At 43.3% G+C, this 25,994-nt stretch overlaps 3 protein-coding genes across 3 annotated transcripts; all 3 read right to left on the reverse strand.

Annotated features, from left to right (window-relative positions):
* Positions 1–9,933: 9,933 nt before the first annotated feature.
* On the reverse strand, positions 9,934–12,687 carry LOC118384665 (GTPase IMAP family member 7-like). The gene is made up of 3 exons (XM_035771371.2): positions 12,366–12,687; positions 11,568–11,722; positions 9,934–11,461 (listed from the first exon to the last, which is right to left on the reverse strand). Exons 1-3 carry the CDS (start codon positions 12,388–12,390, stop codon positions 10,589–10,591), a joined length of 1,053 nt encoding a protein of 350 aa, XP_035627264.2. The 5' UTR covers positions 12,391–12,687; the 3' UTR covers positions 9,934–10,588.
* A 4,472-nt stretch (positions 12,688–17,159) lies between these two features.
* Positions 17,160–23,200, reverse strand: LOC118384666 (HMG box-containing protein 4-like). Its single transcript, XM_035771372.2, has 13 exons — positions 23,081–23,200; positions 22,285–22,366; positions 22,001–22,137; positions 21,838–21,913; positions 21,132–21,722; positions 20,792–20,995; positions 20,469–20,665; positions 20,196–20,277; positions 20,033–20,097; positions 19,790–19,889; positions 18,388–18,563; positions 18,089–18,211; positions 17,160–17,914 (listed from the first exon to the last, which is right to left on the reverse strand). Exons 2-13 carry the CDS (start codon positions 22,319–22,321, stop codon positions 17,870–17,872), a joined length of 1,833 nt encoding a protein of 610 aa, XP_035627265.2. The 5' UTR covers positions 22,322–22,366; positions 23,081–23,200; the 3' UTR covers positions 17,160–17,869.
* Positions 23,201–23,393: 193 nt separating this feature from the next.
* Positions 23,394–25,926, reverse strand: LOC118384667 (ankyrin repeat domain-containing protein 54). Its single transcript, XM_035771373.2, has 8 exons — positions 25,298–25,926; positions 24,921–24,968; positions 24,709–24,807; positions 24,509–24,580; positions 24,277–24,324; positions 24,065–24,189; positions 23,863–23,970; positions 23,394–23,735 (listed from the first exon to the last, which is right to left on the reverse strand). Exons 1-8 carry the CDS (start codon positions 25,674–25,676, stop codon positions 23,661–23,663), a joined length of 954 nt encoding a protein of 317 aa, XP_035627266.1. The 5' UTR covers positions 25,677–25,926; the 3' UTR covers positions 23,394–23,660.
* Positions 25,927–25,994: the final 68 nt, after the last annotated feature.

Below are 25,994 nucleotides of genomic sequence, written 5' to 3' on the forward strand. Positions count from 1 at the left end.
ACTCTGATTTCTCTCTCAAGCCCATGCCTTTAAACAAACCATGCACAAACTGAAACACATTTGTGTAAGAATATGCTATGTGAGGGATTAAACATTTTCTTTAGATCATGTTTTGATTATATTTTCATATTTTAATTTCAGTCTTGCAGTCTTGCAAACACTTTATCTCAGACTGACACATTGATTTAAATGTGACCAAAATGAATGTGCCAAAGCATTGACATCAGGGTAAAATTATATTTGACAAAATGATTGACTATCAACAATAATGTCTTTACAATGTTGCCTTAAAGTGATGCTACAGAGGTTTGTATAATTTCAGCCAGTAGATTTGAAAGTAGAGGTCATGAGCCAAAGCGGGTCCCCGAGAATTGTGCAAAATTGGTGTACAACCAGGACTCTAAAGTCAGCCATTTTGGTCGCAGATGCTCCTCAAAATCCGTTCATCATTTGAGAAAATCTAAATGCATATTCCCATCTGATTGAGATAAAATGGCTGGCATGCAGTTGCAGCTTGGACGTTTCATCTGTAAAATGTGAAGAATTATCATTCACTATAGACAGTGATGGGCTAATATGGTTATTATACACAGCTATAATGCTGATACAAATCTCTGTCATTGAAAGTCATTTGTGGAATATTTGGTTTCCACATTGTGTAAAAAGCACTAGGCCCAAATATAGGCTATATCTCAATTATCTCAAAATATTTTCTGGTATTCCTTAAATTTGTGTTTTGCTACTATCTTTTAGAAGTTAGGAGCACCAGTGCTACCAATAAAAACTGTACATTTTGTGTACAACTTCATCCATTTCGTATGATATGTTCCCACTAAGCACTTGTTTTGGTGCAGTCCCGACCGACTTTGATTCCAAAGTCCAGGGTCGTTGATTTTTGATCCGGTCCAGACCTGCTTTTATTTGGCCAAAACATAGACATCCATGTTTCACAAGTTTGGACAGCATAGCACAATAGAATACATTAGAGCACAGCAGAGTACCTACAGTACATTACAGTACACAGTACATTAAATAAAAGTATAGTATTGTACAGTAGAGTACAATACAGTAGAGCACACTAGAGTACAGTAAAGTGTGGTGTACTGTGTTGTACCCTACTCTACTTTATTCTAATGTAGGCTACTCTACTGAACTGTACTGTACTGCACTGAATTAAACTATACTTTACTGTAATGACTGAATTAAACTATACTTTACTGTAATGTACTCTACTGAACTGTACTGTACTGCACTGAATTAAACTATACTTTACTGTAATGTACTCTACTGAACTAAACTGTACTGTTTGGGACCGTACTGTACTGTACTCTACTGAACTAAACTGTACTGTTTGGGACCGTGTACTGTACTGAACTAAACTGTACTGTTTGGGACCGTACTGTACTGTACTCTACTAAAAACTGTACTGTTTGGGACCGTACTGTACTGTACTCTACTGAACTAAACTGTACTGTTTGGGACCGTACTGTACTGTACTCTACTGAACTAAACTGTACTGTTTGGGACCGTACTGTACTGTACTCTACTGAACTCCAAACTGTACTGTTTGGGAAACTGTACTGTTTGGGACCGTACTGTACTGTAAACTCTACTGAACTAAACTGTACTGTTTGGGACCGTACTGTACTGTACTCTACTGAACTAAACTGTACTGTTTGGGACCGTACTGTACTGTACTCTACTGAACTAAACTGTACTGTTTGGGACCGTACTGTACTGTACTGTAAACTGTACTGTTTGGGACTACTGAACTAAACTGTACTGTTTGGGACCGTACTCTACTGAACTAAACTGTACTCTACTGAACTAAAACTGTACTGTTTGGGACCGTACTGTACTGTACTCTACTGAACTAAACTGTACTGTTTGGGACCGTGTACTGTACTGTAAACTGTACTGTTTGGGACTACTGAACTAAACTGTACTGTTTGGGACCGTACTGTACTGTACTCTACTGAACTAAACTGTACTAAACTGTACTGTAAACTGTACTGTTTGGGACCGTACTGTACTGTACTCTACTGAACTAAACTGTACTGTTTGGGACCGTACTGTACTGTACTCTACTGAACTAAACTGTACTGTTTGGGACCGTACTGTACCTGTACTGTACTGTTTGGGACCGTACTGTACTGTACTACTGTACTGTTTGGGACTGTACTGTACTGAACTAAACTGTACTGTTTGGGACCGTACTGTACTGTACTCTACTGAACTAAACTGTACTGTTTGGGACCGTACTGTACTGTACTCTACTGAACTAAACTGTACTGTTTGGGACTACTGAGCTAAACTGTGTACTCTACTGTTTGGGACCGACTGTACTGTACTCTACTGAACTAAACTGTACTGTTTGGGACCGTCTACTGTACTCTACTGAACTAAACTGTACTGTTTGGGACCGTACTGTACTGTACTCTACTGAACTAAACTGTACTGTTTGGGACCGTACTGTACTGTACTCTACTGAACTAAACTGTACTGTTTGGGACCGTACTGTACTGTACTCTACTGAACTAAACTGTACTGTTTGGGACCGTACTGTACTGTACTCTACTGAACTAAACTGTACTGTTTGGGACCGTACTGTACTGTACTCTACTGAACTAAACTGTACTGTTTGGGACCGTACTGTACTGTACTCTACTGAACTAAACTGTACTGTTTGGGACTACTGACTGTACTAAACTAAACTGTACTGTTTGGGACCGTACTGTACTGTACTCTACTGAACTAAACTGTACTGTTTGGGACCGTACTGTACTGTACTCTACTGAACTAAACTGTACTGTTTGGGACCGTACTGTACTGTACTCTACTGAACTAAACTGTACTGTTTGTACTGTACTCTACTGAACTAAACTGGACCGTACTGTACTGTACTCTACTGAACTAAACTGTACTGTTTGGGACCGTACTGTACTGTACTCTACTGAACTAAACTGGGACCGTACTGTTTGGGACCGTACTGTACTGTACTCTACTGAACTAAACTGTACTGTTTGGGACCGTACTGTACTGTACTCTACTGAACTAAACTGTACTGTTTGGGACCGTAAACTGTACTGTACTCTACTGAAATAAACTGTACTGTTTGGGACCGTACTGTACTGTACTCTACTGAACTAAACTGTACTGTTTGGGACCTGAACTAAACTGTACTGTTTGGGACCGTACTGTACTCTACTGAACTAAACTGTACTGTTTGGGACCGTACTGTACTGTACTCTACTGAACTAAACTGTACTGTTTGGGACCGTACTGTACTGTACTCTACTGAAATAAACTGTACTGTTTGGGACCGTACTGTACTGTACTCTACTGAACTAAACTGTACTGTTTGGGACCGTACTGTACTGTACTCTACTGAACTAAACTGTACTGTTTGGGACCGTACTGTACTGTACTCTACTGAACTAAACTGTACTGTTTGGGACCGTACTGTACTGTACTCTACTGAACTAAACTGTACTGTTTGGGACCGTACTGTACTGTACTCTACTGAACTAAACTGTACTGTTTGGGACCGTACTGTACTGTACTCTACTGAGCTAAACTGTACTGTTTGGGACTGTACTGTACTGTACTCTACTGAACTAAACTGTACTGTTTGGGACCGTACTGTACTGTACTCTACTGAACTAAACTGTACTGTTTGGGACCGTACTGTACTGTACTCTACTGAACTAAACTGTACTGTTTGGGACCGTACTGTACTGTACTCTACTGAACTAAACTGTACTGTTTGAGACCGTACTGTACTCTACTCTCTACTCTACTCTGCTGTATTAACTATGCCATGCTGTACTGTACTGTTCAAACTTGTGAAATATTGCCTCGACGTCTATGATTTGTTCAGATTTGGATCTGGTCAGCACCAACCAAATGTGTACTGTACTACTGAAATAAACTGTACTTGTTTGGGGTACTGTACTGTACTCTACTGAACTAAACTGTCCTGTTTGGGACCGTACTGTACTGTACTCTACTGAACTAAACTGTACTGTTTGGGACCGTACTGTACTGTACTCTACTGTGGAGCTCATTAGAATAATACCAAGCATTCTTTGCAACTGTTTGTTTTTCCATTTCAATTTTGGTCATTCAGCAGACGCTATTATCCTGAGCGAGGTACAGTCAGTGCATTGAACTAAACAATAAGTGGTCTGTTGGTTAATTCTGAAGGTTGGACTGTCAGTTGGAAAGATTCTGGTAAATTGGAGTAATACTAATTATTCTGTTGCGTTCTTCAGCTGGCTCCTCTTCCTATATAAAATAATTATTATTGTGATATAATACTTACTTCGTCTGGAAAAGACGTCTAAAATCATCTTGCTTACTGGGTTGTGTCCTGCAAATAAATAAATGCAATTTGTATCATGTGTTAGGAATTCCAATTCGTACAATATGTTACAAATTCGTAAGTGCTTAAGAACCCCTTCAATCCCTTTAAAGAGAAGACTATTCTAATTGCTATCAGAAACTGTACGTTATTGTGTTTTAACTGTACGTTATATCAGCTTTTCACTCTCAGCTTGACTCCCTTGCCCTCTCTGGGGAGGCTGTGACCGAAGTGCAGCAATTGAAGCTCCGTGGATTAAAACCTGTTTTCCCCAAGAACTGTCTCTGTCATCTTTTATTGTTTCCCTCTCTTCTGTAGGATGCATGCTATCAAAGGAACCACAGACCAAATCAGAGGCCGTCGGCACTCAGGGACAACCCTGTCTCTCATTTCAAACTCAGATTAAAGCCCCCTCCCCACTCCACGAGGATCAGGGGCCTCAGTAGCACCCTCCGCTCCGGGACCCATTGGTTTCAACTGTGTGGGAGCCGGACCGAGTCACACACCAAACGGCAACCAACCGCAACCACAACCGTCGCTATCCGCTGCACAGTCATTGGAAAAGCCTGCCTCGCCCGGGCCCCGTCCTCGTTAGCTAGCTCAAGGTTGAGTATGTTTTGTGTTTGGCCCCTTTGAAATGATAATACAAGATAGGGCCTTTGAACAGGAGTTATTATGTGTTTTGGAGAAAGGCCTGTATTTCTGGGATGGAATTTGGATGTTTCGCAGAGCGCTCGGAGATGCTTTAGTTTAGTCATAGTGTCAGCGTCGTGTGTATAGGTGGCAGGGAAGTCAGGCGCAGGAGAGTCAAAATGGAGTGTAAATGGAGTCTTTTAATACATGTCAACAGAACATGCTCCCTAACACTAAAAGTACAGACATGAAAAAACATGGGAACGAGGACACGTCGCGCACCAACACAACAAAATAACAACACTGACAATAAAACAATCTCTGACAAAGACATGAGGGGAAACAGAGGGTTAAATACATAACAGGTAATGAATGGGATTGAAACCTGGTGTGTGGGAAGACAAGACAAAACCAATGGAAAATGAAAAATGGATCAATGATGGCTAGAAGACCGGTGACGTCGAACGCCGAGCACCACCCGAACTAGGAGAGGCAACGACTTCGGCAGAAGTCGTGACACATAGCTCACAGTAAACGTCTCATAAGGCTCTGCTGTTTAGGGACGGTTTGGCACATTATTCCTGTGAAGAGGTGTGATGGGTCAGCCACTAGTTTATCTGGTGCAGTGTAGGCCTACAGTAGGCCTATGTGTGGTTGTGGCAACGCAACCTTCAGAATTTCTCCAGAATAATGGTCCACCGTTTCTCAAAAGTCAAATATGAATACCCCTGTCGAACCAAGTACGACATGTCAAACCATAGCTCATGGTTTACTAGATGTTAACAGGCTCTCACATTGCCTCTGGTGGACAAGTACTTGCCATGTTAATACATCAACTTGCCACCAAGTAACTTCAGCATTGTAAAAAGGCATGGACAGAGTGTAATCTACTGAATCTTGGGCTGGGTTGTGGATCTGTGCAAACAGCGGAGCCACAGAGCTCCAAGTTGATTCTGTGTCAATGTGGCGTGGCACCATTCATCCTACTTGTCTGTCTTCTCCTCTCGTCTCTGTAGATCTCAGTTAAGCTCCCTCAACTTTCGGATGAAATGGTATCATCATGAGCCACATGACTTGAATGTGGACCAGAGTGACATTTGACGTATGCGGTAAGAACGAGTGCATCGCCCCTCTGTGTCTTATTCATGTGGTCGAGGCAGGATTATGACTTGATCCAATGAGTTGAACTGGAGAAGTGAGGCTGGGGTCAAATCTGCCTTGAATTAAACCAGTGTTGTAGCAGAAATAATTCCATCACCTCCCCCAAGCCCAGTAATACAATTGGAGGAAAGTGTGTGCTTGTGTTGGCCTGCCGGAGCCCCTGATCAAGCCAGAGGTCGGTGTCCATTACAGAGAGCAGGGTCTCTGCTGATGGTTCAAACACAGCCCACGGCTCCAGCTTCAAAAGGCTCTGCTCACCGCACCCACTTATAGCCAACGGCGCATGTCAGTTAGTGTGGTCCACACTATTCATCAGTTATGGCCAGCTCTGGGGCCATCCAGCACCCACAGCCCATAGTGAGTCGTCATTAGTCCGGAGTCAGGCCCCTCCCCTCCGGTAAATTCTCAAGCATTGGCTTTTGTAGGAGGTGTGGTGTAAAACCACAAACCCTTAAGAACTGTCACACCAACAACAACCCAGCCCTCCCAGCCCTTTATCCCAAGTTCTAAAACGTTCACCGCAACACAGATAACTCTTTTTAAAACTCTTTCCAAATCTGTTGGGAAATTTGGCCTGGACGTCTTTTTAAGATGGCTCAGTTTTGCCTCCTGCTCCTCCTTCTTATGTAATTGCCTCTTGTCCATCCACACCCCTCTTCCCTCCTGTGGTAGCGCTCTCACACACATAAAACATCTCACAGTAGGACCAAGTACTGTACACTCCTCCTGACAGAGATGCAGACCATCTCTCTCTCTCTCTCTCTCTCTCTCTCTCAAGGGGCTTTATTGGGAAGCATGTTTACATTGCCGAAGCACGTGAAATAGATAATAAACTAAAGTGATAATAAACAAAAACTCTCCCCAGCTCCATCTCTCTCCACATCTGGCTCGGGTCCAAGGCAGGCCAGCGATGTGTGAGGGGATGAAAGGTGACTCTCATATTGGCTGGCTGCACCAGTCCACTTCCACCCAGTCATGCTTCTCCCATCCTAAACATCAGCCCAGCTGTTGGTGCGTGCATGTGTGTGTGTCCTACTGGATCGTGCTAGCTCCCCCTAACCTCGGCAGATGTGCGTGATTGTAGGCCTTGTAGGTCTCTTCTTTGTCCTGACACTTACATTGATTTGCGTGAAAGCATGCACTAATTGTACTCCTCTAAGGAAATTAGTGCTGTCCTTGCTTTCAATTGTGCATTATAATACATGTTGTTAGTAACTACAGAATATGTATTGCATGCTTTACCAATCATAGCAATGTCAAATGGTCTGGATAACTGAATTAAAGTTCTATGTTGACTGTTCTATGTGGTTATTGACAGAGGTAGTCTTACCCCTTCAAAGGTAAAACATGTCAAAAGCCATAATAGTAAATCATGTGTTTGGCATGACATATCACCTCATGAAGCAATAAACTGACACTACCATTCAACGTCAACTACTTTAATATTGCCAGCCAGCTATAAACATCTTCAAACCCTTCAATGTGCAGTTACAATGGACACATCTTCCTTGCATTATTATTTGCTAACTTGGCCGAAGCTTCCATCTTGGCTTTATGAGTTGTCCCATCAACCCACACACGGACAGGGCAAATGTTAGCTCCTCACAGTGCTCCATAAACAATTGCAGACACACACACGCTCACGCTACAGGGAGGAACATGAAAACAGCACTAATAGGAAAAAGATGAGTGGACTTAGAGTCTGTGCCGTGGAGAACACTTGGTGAGGAGAGAGGAGAGCAGGCAGGCAGGCCGCTGGACCTAACTTTTTAGGCCTTGCTCTGTTGGAAGGGGAACAGCATGGGCCGTGATATAATTATTACAGTATGCCTCGCAATATGCAAAGCAAAATAATATATGACGCAACGTAACTATCAACCTTGAATTTCCAAGTTGGCATATCACTTGCTACCCACCCAGAAGGCGAGCCACCATCAAAAGGCCTTTCTAATATCCAGACACACCATATCACCACATTATTAGCCCATATTTTTAATAACAATTTCTGTCTACCTTTCTCAAAACGTATTTTTGTTCATTCTGGTTGGCACGTGTAGTATTTGTTATTTCCTCTGTGATTACCTCCAGGGATAAAACAGTCTCTTTTTATATGGTCCAGATTCATTCAGCCAATGTCTTTGTAGCCTGCTGTATTTTTATTCAGATGTTCTTCTCAACAAACCACAAAGAGACCATACAGTATTTGATGTGTATTAGAGGGTATGCTGTGGTTGTAATCAGTCCTGTCCGGTTGATATTTTGAGCAGTTTACGGTGAGTGCTGTGTAAGCTAGCAAAGGGAGAGGCCTTGTCTGCGGTGGAGGAAAAAGTGTGTCATCCTGTTTATTTTCCTTTGGTTTGCGTGATGATAACAAAAAAATATTGCGGTGTCCACGAATCACAGCGAGCTGCCCCCACTTCAATGAGGGACCACAAGGTCTTTAGAACAACATTTTTGCTCTGAGGGAAAGGTTCAGAAGTTACAGCCGTTGTGTTAATGATGGGTCACTAGTGATTCCATGAGCTGTTTGTTCAGATTTTTCTTTGGTTATGCATACAGGCACAAATCAACTCTGCATCCTTTGCTGTCCTGATGGGGCTTCAGCGTCTGAGGACCAACCCTGGGCCACAACTGTCTACACAGACGAGATACAGCCTCCCTCTGATTTAGGCCTAACGGCATGGTTGCCTCAACTCACATTGTCTGCGTATGGAAATCCATCTCCCTACTTTCCACCCCTCTCTCATCCCTTCTTATTCTTTCTTCGTATCTCCCTCTATCATTACTCACTGTCCTCTCACTGATGCTTATCCAATAAGACAGGACAATATTTGGACAGGTGTTCCTTTTTATATGCATTATCTTTAAGGGGTCTACTGGACGAGTGCACCACGTCATTTCATTGCAGTTTCATAAGGAATGAACTGGCATCATACCCTGGTTCACTGTAGACCGCCATACTGTAGTCCGCACTGTACTGTATGCGTAATTCTTAACAATAAAAAACTGTTTAGCACCAATTTTCCTTTACTTTTAAACTTTCTTTTTTTCCCTGTTTCAGACAACTGTGGAGGCCACATCTGGAAGACAGATGTAATCCCTGAGCATGTTCTCTCTCTCTTTCTCGCTCTCTTTCTCTCGCTTGTGCACACATATTCACGCTCTCCTCTTTCTCGCTCTCTCCCCACTCTCTCTTTCTCGTTCCTTTCCTCCCTCTCTTCTCGGGAAACATGAGAGCTGGACTAATTCCCTCCCTCCCCCGGCGGACCACCCACATTCGGAAACGCCTAGCTGTTCCACAGGCAGGGTCTCTGTCAGCTTAGAGAGAGAGAGAGAACCTTAAAGAGAGAGATGTAAAGATGGGTTTGACTGATGGTTTTAACAGAGTATCAATTACATCAATGTCAAACCCGTAACCTGCCCTTGCATAAAGAGAAAAGAGGAAGCTTTGAGAGCAGTGCTTCAGTGTTTTCCAAAGTCAGAGGCACTTTCACTTAGGACTCCACACCACTATTATTAACGCCCTCTATACGCTCCAGCAATTGTCCTCAGCTAACACACACTGCTGCAGATGGCCCGTCTATAGCGGAGGTCTCCGTTATCTATCATGCATCATGTGAAAGTCTTATTTTCGAGATGTAGCCTGTACTCAACTCCTAAATATAGTGCTTGAACGTTTTGGCCAATAAATGGCTAAATTCAGTCTGAGGGAAATGTGTAATTGTATGCTTTAAAAGTATCAACTGTGTGACATATACAGGACACAACAAATTGCCTTAGAGATAATTGTATTTTTATTTCCTTAAGTTAGCAGTAAGGTATTCATTTTCAGTTGAGCTCAAATATTTGTGTAACATCAATGTTTTGGTCAACGTCGCCACCAAGTGGATCATGTATGTAACTTGCCCTTTACTTGTAGTCTTTAGTAGACCCTACCATACCTTCTATAATAATTGGTTTTGAAAATATGACCAGTCAAAATAGGCATGCCAGCAGTGAAACAACAAATATTAGAACAAGTATCGTGATGACTGTACATTAGTCAAATACATGCCAATTGTGTTAATGCTCAATAAAACAAGTGCAGTGAAATGAAAGGGAAACTAAAATTGTTCTACTTTATATTCACCATTTCCAGCACCACCCCAACATCAACATGTGAAAATGGTGCCTTCCTATGTTTTGTAGTAAAAAATAAAGAGGAAGATGATTATGACTAATTGTGAGTAGGCATTATTAAAAATAGCAAATGGTTGATGTCATCATTGGAAAATACTTATCTTTCTCAATATTTTTTACTACAAAACATAGAAATGCATCATTTTCACATATGTTGATGTTGAGGTGGTGCTGGAGATGATGAATATGAAGTTGAAGAATTGTGAAATGTCCCTTCAATGTTAATAACTGGAGATATGTATCCCATTGACATTATTTATTTTTCTCTGTCTTCGGTGTCTTCCTTCTCCCCACTTCAGTGGCTACTGAGCCCACAGTGGCCCCCAGCATCCGCCCAACAGGCCCACCTACAAACAGGCCAACGAAAGCCCCCAGCAGAGACTCCATCCTCAGCATCTTGGGCAGCCTCCTCAGCCACCCTGTCAACCCCTGCCACAAGGACGAGAGAAATGATGGAGAGGAGGAGGCAGGAGAAAGAGAGGTAATACCCTCGGTGTCTATGTTCAGGTTGTGCACACTCCTCTCTGCCTCCTCCCTAACTCTTGCCATCTCTACATCATCTAACTCTTGCTCTGGAGGGGAGGCTGAGGAGGGCACCTCTTCATTTAGCACCTCTCCCCCTCTTCTCTGCCACACTAACTCTGCCTGCTTCTCTCTCACCCTGGCCTCAGCCTCCTGGTAGAGGGGGCAGCTGTAGAACTCCACCCCGCTCTCTTTTACAGTCTGTTCAACCTTCTCCAGCAGCTCTTCCACACTCTTCCTCTCATCCTTCTCTCCTCTACTCCTCCTCTCCAGAGAGTGATAGCGGTCTCCACACATCACCACCAGCTCCATTAGGTCTTTGCGTCTGGTGGCGATGTACTCGTCCAGCTGTTGTCCCAGAACCATCTGGTCTGTGTGGGTGAAGAGGACCAGGGTGTGTCCACTGACTGCAGTGGGGCCAAAAACCTTCTCCAGGGCCTCCAGGGCCCGCAGCTCCATGTCAGCTGGCCGGTCCACAGGGACACACAGCAGGAAGGCATGAGGCCCCGGGGCCGACAGGGCCACACAAGAGGAGACATGGTGCCTCACCTCCTCCGGGGGGCGCTCTGAGCAGAACCAGTCTTGGGCGACTACCACTGATACCTGCAGGCAAAAACAGTGTGTAATGTTAGAACCTCTGGTTGACATTTAAGTCATTTGATCAGTGTGTAGGCTACTGTCCTTGTAAAGAATCAACAAAGTATCTTACCCATCTCCCTGCTATGGTTCCTCTGTGCTTCTCACATTCCTGAGTGACAGCTGGCTCACTGGCAGTCTGGGTAAGGAAAGCCTGGCGGCCCAGTATGGCGTTTCCAGCTGCACTCTGTCCTGCTCTTGTCCGGCCAAGCAGAACCAGCCTCAGCTCTGCATTGGGACAAGGCGAGGAGATGGAGTGTTCTTAGAAAGGGAGGATTCAGTAGCCGCACACATCACGAGCTTCGGTCATCTGATCTCTGCTTTCATTTTCCGTTTACATTAGTACTGTTCAATAAGAAAATACTTTGGTATCTCTGAAAGTTCTGCCAAAATATGTATTGTAACAATGAAGACATTGTACATATTTTTCCTGTGAGATAAAAAAAACTAAAATCACAAAACATCTCACAGAATATACCAGTGTTTCCCACACTCGGTCCTGCCCCAAACCCTGGGCGCACGTTGTTGTTTTTGTCCTAACACTACACAGCTGATTCAAATAACCAACTCATCAAGCTTTTATTATTTGAATCGTCTGTATAGTGTTAGTGAAAACCCACAAAACGTGTCCCAGGACCGAGTGTAGGAAACCCTGGGCTATGAAATGTAGAATACGATAAACACGTTTCATCGAATTTCAAAATACAGACATCAGCTCAATCGCAGTGCGGAGATAGCCTCCCTCACATTCTAAAAACTGACAGGCCGAGAAGTGCGTTTACAGTGCACAAGCGAGTATGAAGCAGTCATAAACGAACGCGAAGTCAACACTTCCTGAAACGTTCGTGAATAATTGGCAGGCTCCACGTACCTGTTTGTGGGGGACCTGATGCCATCTCTTGCTTGTGGGATATTGCCAGATATTCTTGCCGTATTTAGTATGCACTCTAGTCAACTTCCTCGTTCCTACGTCTTGACTCACTAGAAGAGGGATCGGTCTGTGCCGTGTGCTTCTGCAGTCTTCAGGGCGTAGCGGTAGTCATTGCTCTTCAAGAACAACCTGTTTTAGCATGCTACGTTTTTGTAGGGTATTTTGACGCAGTGACAAAAAAAAGTAATGTAGGCTGACTTCTTCAAATACAAATTATGCAACATCATTATAACCAATATGTTCATGGCATACTTGCTCAAACTTCCAAAAATGTAATCTGTGTAGGCCGATGATCTGCCAGAATTTAAAAGGATGTGCAATATATTATGTCAGGGGTATTCAACCGCGGTACTGCAGGGGTCCAAGAAAATATAAATATTTGTATTTCAATGTTTTTATGAATATTTCTAGCAACAACAGAATAAACTAATTTTAAATGGCACCTGCAGTAGAAAGGAGAACACTTTATTGATCAACTCCCAATATTTAGCAATAATATTTAGCCAATTAGATTAGATTAGTTTATTAATCACAATGACAGGGTCTCAGATGTCATTTCAGGGTACAGTGAAATTCTTAAGCTTCACGCTCCAACAGTGCAGGTCAAAAATATACAAAATTACACTGTCTTTGGTATTATTATGCAAAACACCCCAGCCATCCTACAATCTAAACTTGATAACCTCAATCTCACACAAATGATCAATGAACCTACCAGGCACCATCCCAAAGCTGTAAACACAGGCACCCTCAGTTATCATCAACCAACTTGCACTCTAAATACACCTCTGCTGTTTTCAACCAAGATCTCAGCGATCACTGTCTCATTGCCTGCATCCGTAATGGGTCAGGGTCAAACGACCTCCACTCATCACTGTCAAACGCTCCCTGAAACACTTCAGCGAGTAGGCCTTTCCAATTTACCTGGCGGGGTATCCTGGAAGGATATTGATCTCATCCCGTCAGTAGAGGACGCCTGGTTATTTTTTTAAATGCCTTCCTCACCATCTTAAATAAGCATGCCCCATTCAAGAAATTTAGAACCAGGAACAGATATAGCCCTTGGTTCTCTCCAGACTGGACTGCCCTTAACCAACACAAAAACATCCTATGGCGTTCTCCATTAGCATCGAACAGCCCCCGTGATATGCAACTTTTCAGGGAAGCTAGAAACCAATATACACAGGCAGTTAGAAAAACCAAGGGTAGCTTTTTCAAGCAGAAATTTGCTTCCTGCAACACAAACTCAAAAAAGTTCTGGGACACTGTAAAGTCCATGGAGAATAAGAACACCTCCTCCCAGCAGCCCACTGCACTGAGGATAGGAAACACTGTCACCACCGATAAATCCACTATAATTGAGAATTTCAATAAGCATTTTTCTACGGCTGGCCATGCTTTCCAACTGGCTACCCATACCCTGGTCAACAGCACTGCACCCCCCACAGCAACTCGCCCAAGCCTTCCCCATTTCTCCTTCTCCCAAATCCAGTCAGCTGATGTTCTGAAAGAGCTGCAAAATCTGGCCCCCTACAAATCAGCCGGGCTAGACAATCTGGACCCTTTCTTTCTAAAATTATCTGCCGAAATGTTTGCAACCCCTATTACTAGCCTGTTCAACCTCTCTTTCGAGTCGTCTGAGATTCCCAAAGATTGGAAAGCAGCTGCGGTCATCCCCCTCTTCAAAGGGGGGGACACTCTTGACCCAAACTGCTACAGACCTATATCTATCCTACCCTGACTTTCTAAGGTCTTCGAAAGCCAAGTCAACAAACAGATTACCGACCATTTCGAATCCCACCATACCTTCTCCACTATGCAATCTGGTTTCAGAGCTGGTCATGGGTGCACCTCAGCCACACTCAAAGTACTAAACGATATCTTAACCGCCATCGATAAGAAACAATACTGTGCAGCCGTATTCATTGACCTGGCCAAGCCTTTCGACTCTGTCAATCACCACATCCTCATCGGCAGACTCGATAGCCTTGGTTTCTCAAATGATTGCCTCGCCTGATTCATCAACTACTTCTCTGATAGAGTTCAGTGTGTCAAATCGGAGGGCCTGTTGTCCGGGCCTCTGGCAGTCTCTATGGGGGTGCCACAGGGTTAAATTCTTGGACCGACTCTCTTCTCTGTATACATCAATGATGTCGCTCTTGCTGCTGGTGAGTGTCTGATCCACCTCTACGCAGACGACACCATTCTGTATACTTCTGGCCCTTCTTTGGGCACTGTGTTAACAACCCTCCAGACAAACCTTCTTTCAACTCTCCTTCCATGGCCTCCAATTGCTCTTAAATACAAGTAAAACTAAATGCATGCTCTTCAACCGATCGCTGCCTGCACCTGCCCGCCCGTCCAACATCACTACTCTGGACGGTTCTGACTTAGAATATGTGGACAACTACAAATATCTAGGTTAGACTGCAAACTCTCTTTCCAGACTCACATCAAACATCTCCAATCCAAAGTTAAATCTAGAATTGGCTTCCTATTTCGCAACAAAGCATCCTTCACTCATGCTGCCAAACATACCCTTGTAAAACTGACCATCCTACCTATCCTCGACTTTGGCAATGTCATTTACAAAATAGCCTCTAATACCCTATTCAATAAATTGGATGCAGTCTATCACAGTGCCATCCGTTTTGTCACCAAAGCCCCATATACTACCCACCACTGCGACCTGTACGCTCTCGTTGGCTGGCCCTCGCTTCATACTCGTCGCCAAACCCACTGGCTCCAGGTCATCTACAAGACCCTGCTAGGTAAAGTCCCCCCTTAGCTCAGCTCGCTGGTCACCATAGCAGCACCCACCTGTAGCACGCGCACCAGCAGGTATATCTCTCTGGTCACCCCCAAAACCAATTCTTCCTTTGGCCGCCTCTCCTTCCAGTTCTCTGCTGCCAATGACTGGAACGAACTACAAAAATCTCCCCCACTAGCTTTAAGCACCAGCTGTCAGAGCAGCTCACAGATTACTGCACCTGTACATAGCCCATCGATAATTTAGCCCAAACAACTACCTCTCCCCCTACTGTATTTATTTATTTTGATCCTTTGCACCCCATTATTTCTATCTCTACTTTGCACATTCTTCCACTGCAAATCTACCATTCCAGTGTTTTACTTGCTATATTGTATTTACTTTGCCACCATGGTCTTTTTTTGCCTTTACCTCCCATATCTCACCTCATTTGCTCACATTGTATATATACTTATTTTTCTACTGTATTATTGACTGTATGTTTGTTTTACTCCATGTGTAGTTCTGTGTTGTTGTATCTGTCGAACTGCTTTGCTTTATCTTGGCCAGGTCGCAATTGTAAATGAGAACTTGTTCTCAACTTGCCTACCTGGTTAAATAAAGGTGAAATAAAAATACATAAAAAACACTCACTGGAGTGTCTGACATAGGCTTTGAAAAGCAGCTGCAAATAGGTTGTTGTTGTTTTGACATACATGTTTGACAACACATGACTAACCATTGTTTAACTAGTTAAACAGCTGCTCTTAGAGAAAATGTGTTACCTTTCTACATAATAGGCTATGCTAGAGTTTATGTGGGGAGGTCAAAATAATGAAAAACGAATGATCAAATCTATTAATTTTAAAATTATGATTACTTAATTCACCTAATGATAAGACAAAACGTGATATTTTTAGGGGGCTAATGTAGAATGGGAGTCCCTGGAAAATCGGTTTGACTGGGAGGGGGTCCCTGGGCAAGAACATGTTGAAGACCCTTGTGTTATGTCGATACTGATTATTTGTCGCCACTTTCGTATACACATACCGTGATTGGTCGCCACAAATGGTTTGTTTACATTTCTACGTTGTGGCTAGATGAAGTAGACCTACACCACCCTCTAGTGGTCGCGTCGGGGCAACAGTTGTTGACAACGTAGCGTTGTAACTGAGCCCTTTTCCGAACGCCTCGATCATACCAACAGTTGAAACGCAAAATGGTACGCGGCATCATATGGATGTGTGCAACAGTTCAACATTCACCTTCTGCTACCATTTCTGTCAAGTCGTCTATGCCTATAGTTCGATAAATCCAACGTATGCACCACACAGAATGCATTGCAACTGTCTCTGCAACGCAATGTTGCAAGTAAAACGCAGCGTTCCATCGGAAATGTACTTCTGATGTACCAAAATTGCTGCACTGTCAGTGTGATCGAGGCCTAACCTTGACCTCGTTCTTCTAAACTGCTTCATCATTTCACCCAACCTGCGACAAATCATCAGTATCACCAAACATTCTCTCAATTTCTAAAACGTATGAACACAAAATTAATTATGCAGTTGACCAAATTATGCTAGATTTTACTTCTTGGTTAACAGAGAATCCAAAGCACTTCATTAGGGAAGGTTTTGCATTCCTCCCTGGCTGGGGCATTGAGGCATGTGGAAGCACAGACAGACATAGAGTTCTAGTTCTATTCTGTAGAAAAGAGCACATCATCCTCAATCTGACAAGGATCCTGAGGATTCACGAGCAGCTGCTGCAGTTCATGTACAATTCCCTTTACTCACTTAAAAATAGCCATTTCAGTTGAAGGTATAACTGGCCTTAAAATGTCAATTATCTTGATACACTACAATGGTTTGTTACAATATATACAAGCCTTATTCATTCATTGGTTTGTGTTTAGGAGTCAGAACAACAGATGTAGTTGAAAGAAGGTGGTGGTGGTACATACCAGTCATATAAGTCTGCTATGCTCAGTCTGCATGTTGACACTGTCATTTTTATTGTCAACATTTCCATACTGTATACTCAGAGGAAGAAATGTATTAATGAAAATGTGGCTTACAGCTTTGTGCTTCAAAAGCTACAAATACCACAACAGTAGTTTGATTGCAGTTGCTTCAAAATGTTTCTACCGTATACAAATTTCATTCTACAATCAATATCTAAACCTTAATACTCAGTAAAATAGCTTATATACAAAAGAGCAAGTCATTATGCAATTAAGTGGTAAAACAAACATGAATAATTGTCAAAATATATTATTTTCATGGTACGTTGATGGAAGAGGAACAATGGTGGACTTGGGCCCTGGTTTGTACTTTTGGGTAAAAACTAGCCTCTGGAGATACTGTATACACACATAAAACACACACGCCCGCACACATTCCCACACCCACAAGAACATACAGTTAAATCTGAAGATGCTAACAGATATGCCAGAGGTAAAGAGAAGAGTGTTCATTAAAATAGGTTTCAGTAAAAAAGAAGAAGAAATGAACTAATTTTAAAATACATTTTAAAAACTTGTTGAAACTATTAATATCCACGTTTTCCAATGTCTTGCTGCATAAATAATAGTCTGCATCCCAAGCCACGCTTTTATAATGGGCACTCTCACTCCAAACGTTTTACTTCATGGCGAGGACACTCAGTAGACGGGAAAAGAATGTTTATGTTGGCTTCACAGCCCTGGCATGATGTAGGCAATGTTGTCCAATGTGTTGGACTGAAAGAGAGATAAAAGAAGGAGAGAAATGTTTCAGGCTGGCCTTATGCAACACACTTGCTATCACACAATGTGCTGTCACTACAGCCACATATTTTTACTTTACAGCCCAAGTGGGAGATGAAACCTTTCAGAACAACATTTCAAATAGATGGCAAGGTGTGAGTGATTTACCAAGACTTGGCGGGGACATCCGTTGAGCTGGGGGATCTGTGCTGTGAGGCAGGTCAGGGGTCCAAGGGCACACAAGATGGAGTCCAGCAGTACAGAGAGACTGCCTGACACCGCCACCATGCCCTGAGTGAGGTGAGAGCAGAGGCAGTTAGTCTAGTGGTCACACACACAAATCTTTGTTCAGTCTTTACTCATATGAACGTGATAATGAGACATTTCTGTTGTAGGTGAAGAGAGTACATTTGGACACAACAGCTAAGTTAAAAGATACAAGGAATAGGTGGTTGGTGTGTGTGTACCTCTGTCTCCTGTAATCGGTGGCCGATGAGGGACAGGGACTCTCCCAGTAGTTGCAGGTGGGCGGCCGCATCGATGGGGTCGACATCAGGGACCCGTGCTGGTGACAGGGACACACCCACAGACACCCGGTTGGGGGACACCAGCCCTGCTCCCAGCCCCATGCCCTTCATAGAGCCTGAGATGCATACAAATACAACACACGCCGTGACCAACTGACCATGAGTATCCTGTGGGCTACTGAGAGAGATAAAGCAGCATAGAGAAAGGACAGGACTACTGATTGACTTGGTATCCCTGTCTAAGCTGATAGAGCTGCAAGGCCAATGTGGCTGCAGATGGGCTCTTACTAGGGATGCACCGATATCACATTTTTGGCCGATACAGATATTGGATATTTCTCATACCCCCCAAAAAACAATAGCAATATTTAACATTTTAGCAGCCTTTTAAGCATTCTAGTACAGTTAAATAGTTAACGCACACACATGGATGCAGCGGTATAAGGCACTGCATCTCAGTGCAAGAGGCATCACTACAGTCCCTGGTTCGAATCCAGGCTGTATCACATCTGGCCGTGATTGGGAGTCCCATAGGGCAGCACACAATTGGCCCAGCGTCGTTACATTTCACGTAAACCCTGTTTGTCTGCATCAAAGTAGCAGTCCTTGTACCTAGCATTAAGCATGGTGGTGACACAGTAAAGAGGCTCAGAGAGAATGCCACTGAATCGCTTGTTCACAGCCTAAGTTATAACCCCACGGTCGGTGTGGGCAGTTTTGTTGAGCAGATGTTTCAATGCCATGACAGAGGGTATCTGCTGCAGACGCAGTTGATTAGCTTATTTATCCAGTCAGTTGTTTGAATGGCACTAGGTGTGTGTTCATGTTTTCAAGTTTCAAACATGTTCTCAAGTGCCATTGAAATGGCAGCAGCGGTATGAGAACGAGCACATTCTTGAGCATGCAATACCGCTTTCCTCAGTAGGAAATCCTCGTTGACACACTGTGCTGTCAGACTCAGCATGCTCATGGATGGGGCTGACATCGCTGGTCCAAATGTCAGTCGTGACACACATAGCAAGTAGCATAATGAATTCCATTATCTTGGCCTTAATGGATTTTGCCTTTGAGTTGTCTCGCTGAAATGTTATTACTCTTTCAAATGACTGCTCAACTTGAACTTGTTTAGTTGTTGGAAGTGCGCTTAGTAGTTTTCTGCTTTTGTTCTGTGTTGCGCTGTATTTTTGTGGTGTCATTAAGTCATCTACTTATATATGTATGCACGTCAGCTTTGACATCGGCATTAAACTAGACATCGGGCCAATGCCGATGTTGGCATTTTTAGCTAATATCGCTCGATTCCGATATGCTCACCGATTTATCGTGCATCCCGAGCTCTTACCTTTGCTTTTGACTCCATCTGTGGAGCTCTTGCGTTTGACTGTGGTGGCCTCAGCTTTGTTCTGCTTGTGCTGCAGGTACTGAGCTTTCTGCTTCCACACCTATGTGTATATAGAAGCAATTTAGGCCATGGACCATGACTCATAGCATAGTGCTGGCAGGCCATTCTTAAATTGATTTCAAATGTTTATCAGAATTATCAATCAAATCTCTTTTTAAATTGTTAATTTCAAGTGAAACTTACCAGTTTGTCTTTTTCTGGGAGCTGTTTCCACACCTCTGCCAACTTTTTGCTCAGCTCCCCAAACACTGCAAACAGTAAAGTATTTCTTTAGGTTTTGTATAGCATATGTACCACAATCATTAATAGTTACAATGTAATTCTAAAAAGGGATAACTCTGCCCACCTAGTCCCGGCTGCTCTGCATTGATGTTGACCCTGTACTCTTTACAGAACACCTGGTACGCTGTTGTGTTCTTCTTCTTGGGCTGAGAAAAAGGAGCAGCAGGAGATGAGCAGAGTATCTATATATAAAGCATTTCACTACACCCGCAATAACATCTGCTAAATCTGTGTATGTGACCAATCAGATTTGATATTTACTGTACATATATATACTGTACAAAATGTAGGAAACACTGTCTAAAAGCCTAAACTACCAATCTGTTTTGGTTATTACCTTATCTTTCTCCTTCTCGTGCTTTTCCCTTTCCCTCTCCTCCTTCTTTTTCTTCTTCTCCATCATTGCTACTTCATTACTTTGATGATGGTGAGTAAGGATGGGAGTAGGGATCGGGGCCCCCATGGCATACATTCCACCAGCTGCAGAGTGATTGGCCGAGCCATGGGTGTGGGTGTGGCCTCTCGATGGGTCCCCTGGAGAAAGCATACAAGGAGCACATTTTAGAATGCATAATAAAAGTAACTGTTGAAGTAACCAATGTTAAACGTCTTTCTGCAATACGACTAAGGCAGACTAGCAACAGCGTTCCAAAAGTTCACCTCCTGATCCTTTGCTGTGCTTCTTCTCTCTCCCGCCTTTGTCTTTCTCTCTGTCCTTCTCTTTCTCCTTTTTCTTCTTGCTTTTCTTGCTCTTCTTCTTTTTCTTTGACAGATGCTTGTACGAGTCATCTATCACCAGCTCTCCTGCCTCCAGTTCGCCCCCAGAGGAGGAGCTGTCTCCCCCCATACCACCACCGTAGTGCCCTGACACACAAGAGAGAGAGGACATAGGGTTCATGCAGGAATCAACACAAATACAGGAAAAGTGGTTAAGGGCACATACAAATGAGTTTCTAATAATGTCTCTCATAGCGATAAATCTAGCCAAAGGCCCTCTTACCCTCCACCTCCACTTCTTTCCCCACAACAGGCAGTGGATCCCGGCTCTGCTGCATCTTCTTGGGGACTTTAGAGAGCTGTTTCCGGTCTCTGTCCTTGTCCTTTTTTATCCCCCCTTTTGAGGATGAGGAGGAGTGGGGAGGGAAGGGAAAGCCCTCTCCTTCGGCCTTCTCCTTAGGCGAGACCATGAGCTTCATCCTCAGCCCATCCGGCTCACGTATGTTCAGGAGATCTCCTTTAGGGGTACCGGTACCACCATGGAACAGAGACGACGACTTGGAGGAGTGCTTTTTGGAAGAGGAGGATGAGGACATAGGGCGGGAATGAGAGGAGTGGCTGCCTTTGCTTCCTCCGGTGCTCCCATCACGTTTGCGGTCTTTGGAGGAGTGGGAAGAAGAGAAGGAGGGATAGGAGGGCTTCTTGTGCAGGTGTGGGCTCGGGTCTGAGCCGGTGGCCATAGGGGAGGTGATGGCCTGTAGGAGCCCCATGGCTGTGTCTGTGGGATGGGAGGAAGACGAGGAGGACAGGGAAGGGGAGTGGTCTGACGACTTTCGCTTCTTCTTGTGGGGAGGTGGGCCTGAGCCTTGCTGGTCTGGTAAAGAACATCGTGAAGGGAGAGTGAGAACATAATGAATCAGTTCAGCATAAAATTCATGCAAATAATTCAGTATTTTTTATTGACAGAGCAGAATTCCTTCCTCTCTTACCTCTGTAATAGTAGTCTTCACTGTGCTTTTTCTTCTTCTTGTGGGAGTCCCGTCCCAATAAGAAAAGTTCTGAGTCCTAAATGAAAAAGTCAGAATTTGACTAAATTTACAACCAACAGAAACTACAAGGCACTACATTGTGAAACCAGTGTTCTGCTGTTACCTTGGGCCGTTTCTTGGAGGACTTGCGGACCTGTGCAGCAATCTCCTCCTCCTCTCTAAGCAGGTCCTTGTATGATCTCCTCTTCTCTCTCTGACTGCGACCAGCCACAAGGCCCACTTCCCCTTCCATCCCTACCTCTGAGAAAGAGAGAGTTGTAATGCACACTGGGAACATCAGGCATTGCATGACAATTGGAATGATGATGACTTTTAATAACTCAATTATTGACAGATTTCTTCAAAATAACATAAGAGGCACAAGAGGAAAGAACTGGCACAAATTACCAACTACTCCTTTCTTCTTGATCTCCTCAAAAGCCATGATCTCTCTTTTTTCCTCAACAGGGTTGCCCGTCTCTCTGTGTCACTAACAAAAGCAAGATATTAGAACACAGTCATAGGGATATGGAGGAAACATCAGCCACTGACTCAGCCAATATAACACATACATGCAACTTGTGACTTGGAGCAGTTTTACTGCAAAATACAGGTTATTTACATTTCACTGTGAACTGAAGGATGTCAAAAATAAGAGACAGACAACAATAAAGACGTATTTTAACACCAAATTGATCAAACTGAGTAAACCCCTTCAAAAAGCAAGAACTGCCTTGTTACAACTCGCCACCACATATGGGTGATGAGAGAGGACATTCAATTGCTGTCTCTTCTTAAACTTTGGATAACCGTCTACACTGATAAATAGCATGCTTGAGCCTATAGTAATAATAGATACATTACAAAACTGAAGTGTGTTTAGGCAATTGAAGGATAAATTCCCGCCTACTTTCGAAAAAACACACAAACACACCCCCTTTCATTAGCTGAGAGTCCCTAACTCCTAACATTTGCAGCCTCTTCTAACTCGTATTGCTGATTATGTGCTGGGTTATCCGGAAGGTACTGCAATAGCAGTCCGTGGCTTCTGGTGGAGCTAGGCCTATGTCAGTCTAAACGGACAAATAAATAAATGTTCATGCATTTGGTTCATAAATTCTGTTTTAGCATGCTGAGGTGAGAATATGTGAATTTTACTGTCGCAAAGAGAGAAGAAATGTATAATTATATGTAATTTTACTACCTCTCCGGATTCACCAATTTACGCGGTTCCAGTCGCCATCTTTGATATCAGTCAACAACGATGCGTGTCGACAGGGGGAGGGACTTGATTGGAATGTAACGAATCACAACAATGAAATCGTGTACGTTATTGTAGTGCACAATGTCAATTGGCTGGAAATATACATTGCGTCTATTAATTTCAAGATATTGTAGCCAATATGTAACTATTACTTTTCATTTACTAATTATATGAATGGATAATGATAACTGCATTAACTGACAATGCATATAGATGTTACACAATATTTTTCTTATAAAGCAGAGGCAACAAATATTTCCAAATATTTTATTAATCCATTAACTCAGATTGTTACAACCATTTACAACAATGACCAAGATTCATTTTTACAGTAAACATTCATGTACAACACATGCAAAGCAACAGAAAAAAAGGCCCGTACACAAAGATGTTGAGAGGAAGACCAACACAACAATCAAGGGTAATGAGTTCATAAAGATTTTTATTATTTACGTTATCACAGTAGTATTAACATTACCCCGCCGTAAACAGAAGAATGTATCCGCAAAGAGAGCCCCCTCTACCTATCCCCCAAATTCTGCTTCTGTAGACTGAGTGATGTGAAGCTGGCCAGCAAGTCAGTTACCTCATCAACCTGAAATAGAAGAGAAGCCATAATTGTCACCTATGAAGGCTCATTCAGTCCTGTAACAAGTAATCAGAATGATACCAAAAAACATGTGTGTGTGAGAGAGAGTGAGTTAAACACAAATGTGTCTTACCTGTTCTTTGGTGCGTGTGTGCTGCAGCTGTGTTGAGATATGATCCAGTCTCTCTCTGGCCTCACTCTGTCCCATCACATTCAGGTACTCCCTCAGCATCTGAATGATCTACAGAGCCATGGAGAGAGAGCATTTCAGACTGCACAAATAAATGTTGGTATACTAATGTTTACATAGTGCTGTTGTAATAACCCCTTACTACCTGTGTGACCTCCCCTCTAAGAGTTTCTATACTCCTTGAGTCTCCTTCCTGCAGGATGTTGAGTTTGGAGCGTGCTAGGTGCAGGGGGGTCCTTCCTGCTCGGTCTAGGGCATCCACACGTGCTCCTGAACAGAAACACAACATTAACAAGTTATCATTAGCAGGTGTACAGTATATATGTCCATGTGTGTCCATACAGTATGGCTTCTCACCTCCTCTCAGCAATGTGGTGATTACAGGCACGTGGTTGGTACAGGCCGCTGCATAGACATAGACAGGTGCAGAAGTGGAAAGAATGTGGAAAATATAAATTTGTCAGATATTGAAAAGTTCAATCAAAATAAATTGTTCATCTTTTACTTTTCTGCCATTGAGACCTAAAGTAGCAATGTTGTACACCCATGAACTGAATGCCATACTTTCAGTACCATGTGTTGTTCTTACCCAGATGGAGAGGGGTGTTCCCAAGGCCATCCCGCTGGTTAGGGTCAGCGCCGTAGCTCAGAAGAAGTTGCACTGGAAGGAAGGGGACAAGTTAATCATTTGTTCACAGTAATGCTGCTGTGATTATTATCAGTTCATAACAATGTCATTACTGTTGAGTAATGAATCAGGAGCCCCTTGCTCTTCTCACTTTGACTTACCGATGCTCTCGTTGCCATTACAGGAGGAGAAGTGGAGGGCTGTTCTTCCTTTGTCATCCGCTGCACAAGGGTCTATGTCTTCTAGAAGAAGCCTGCGCACTGGATAAAAAAAGAGACAGAAACATTAAACACCTGAAAGGGATACCATATATTACTTGGTCTTGTTGAGTCTCACAATAGTTGATGTTCCAATAGTTCTCTTCAGTGCCTACCCGTATCAATGTCGTTGCCATTGGCAGCGTCTCGAAACCTCTTCACCGCTAGAGAGAATGAACAAACAAGCCAAAGGTTAGGTAAACATCCGGTAGAATGCTAAACTCGGTCCTTTGAGTGTTGACATGCCTATCACCATCTGATGTATTAGGCTAGTATAATGCATACTGATGATACTTTTGTCAAAGTTCAGGAGCCATAGGCAGATGCCTTGCATGACATCCCGTCCCTCCACAGCATTCATACAGCTTTACACTATTCATACAGCTTTACACTATTCATACAGCTTTACACCTCATGACTGGGTGTGGATTTCACGGCTCTCTCCATCAACATAATATTTTTATCCAATGCTGAGTGTGTGGAGTTTCTGTACCATAAATATCTTTTCCAATGGGCCCCACATTTCGCCGGGCTCTCCCTTGTCGCCTCGCTCTACACCCTGTCACCTTCCCGGATTTGCTGCTCGCCACACCCGCCCCTGACCCAACTCGACTGGGTTCCCATAGCAAGTGGAGGTATCGAAGTTCTTGTTCAGCGGTCTGTCCCGTACGACTTAATCTCACAGTGCCCTCTCCAAAGCCAGTTATCCCAAATCCTTCAGCAGCACCTCCATCCATCCTCTCATCTTTTATCTTTAGTTCACCCTCTTTCTCATCCGCTTCTTTTGGTCCAGTTCCCACCGTGCATTCACCCTCGGAGCTTGAACGTTCCTCGTCAGAAGCTGTTGCAACAATTGGACTCCACCCGTCCATGTGGAATATTTATTTTGGGGATTCTCTCTTCAAAATGATCCTCGTTCGCAAGCCAATACTAGGAGCTACGAAAATAGTCATTTATGTTGATGAACTGACTTGCGACTTTGAATACGTCGTTTATTTACTCCGTTGAAATCGCTGGCTCTAGAACATCAATACAGAATCTATTTTACGCATATTTACCATTGTGGCTCATATGTTCATGCTTTCAATTCCAGATGCGTCCCTGTTACAAGAACCAAAATGTCTCCTGTTTCATTATTTAAATTCTCACGAGAACAAGCAGTAAAAGGCGCTCCTATTGTAAGAGGAACG

The sequence above is a fragment of the Oncorhynchus keta genome, chromosome 5, assembly GCF_023373465.1.
Source record: "Oncorhynchus keta strain PuntledgeMale-10-30-2019 chromosome 5, Oket_V2, whole genome shotgun sequence".
Taxonomy (NCBI): domain Eukaryota; kingdom Metazoa; phylum Chordata; class Actinopteri; order Salmoniformes; family Salmonidae; genus Oncorhynchus; species Oncorhynchus keta.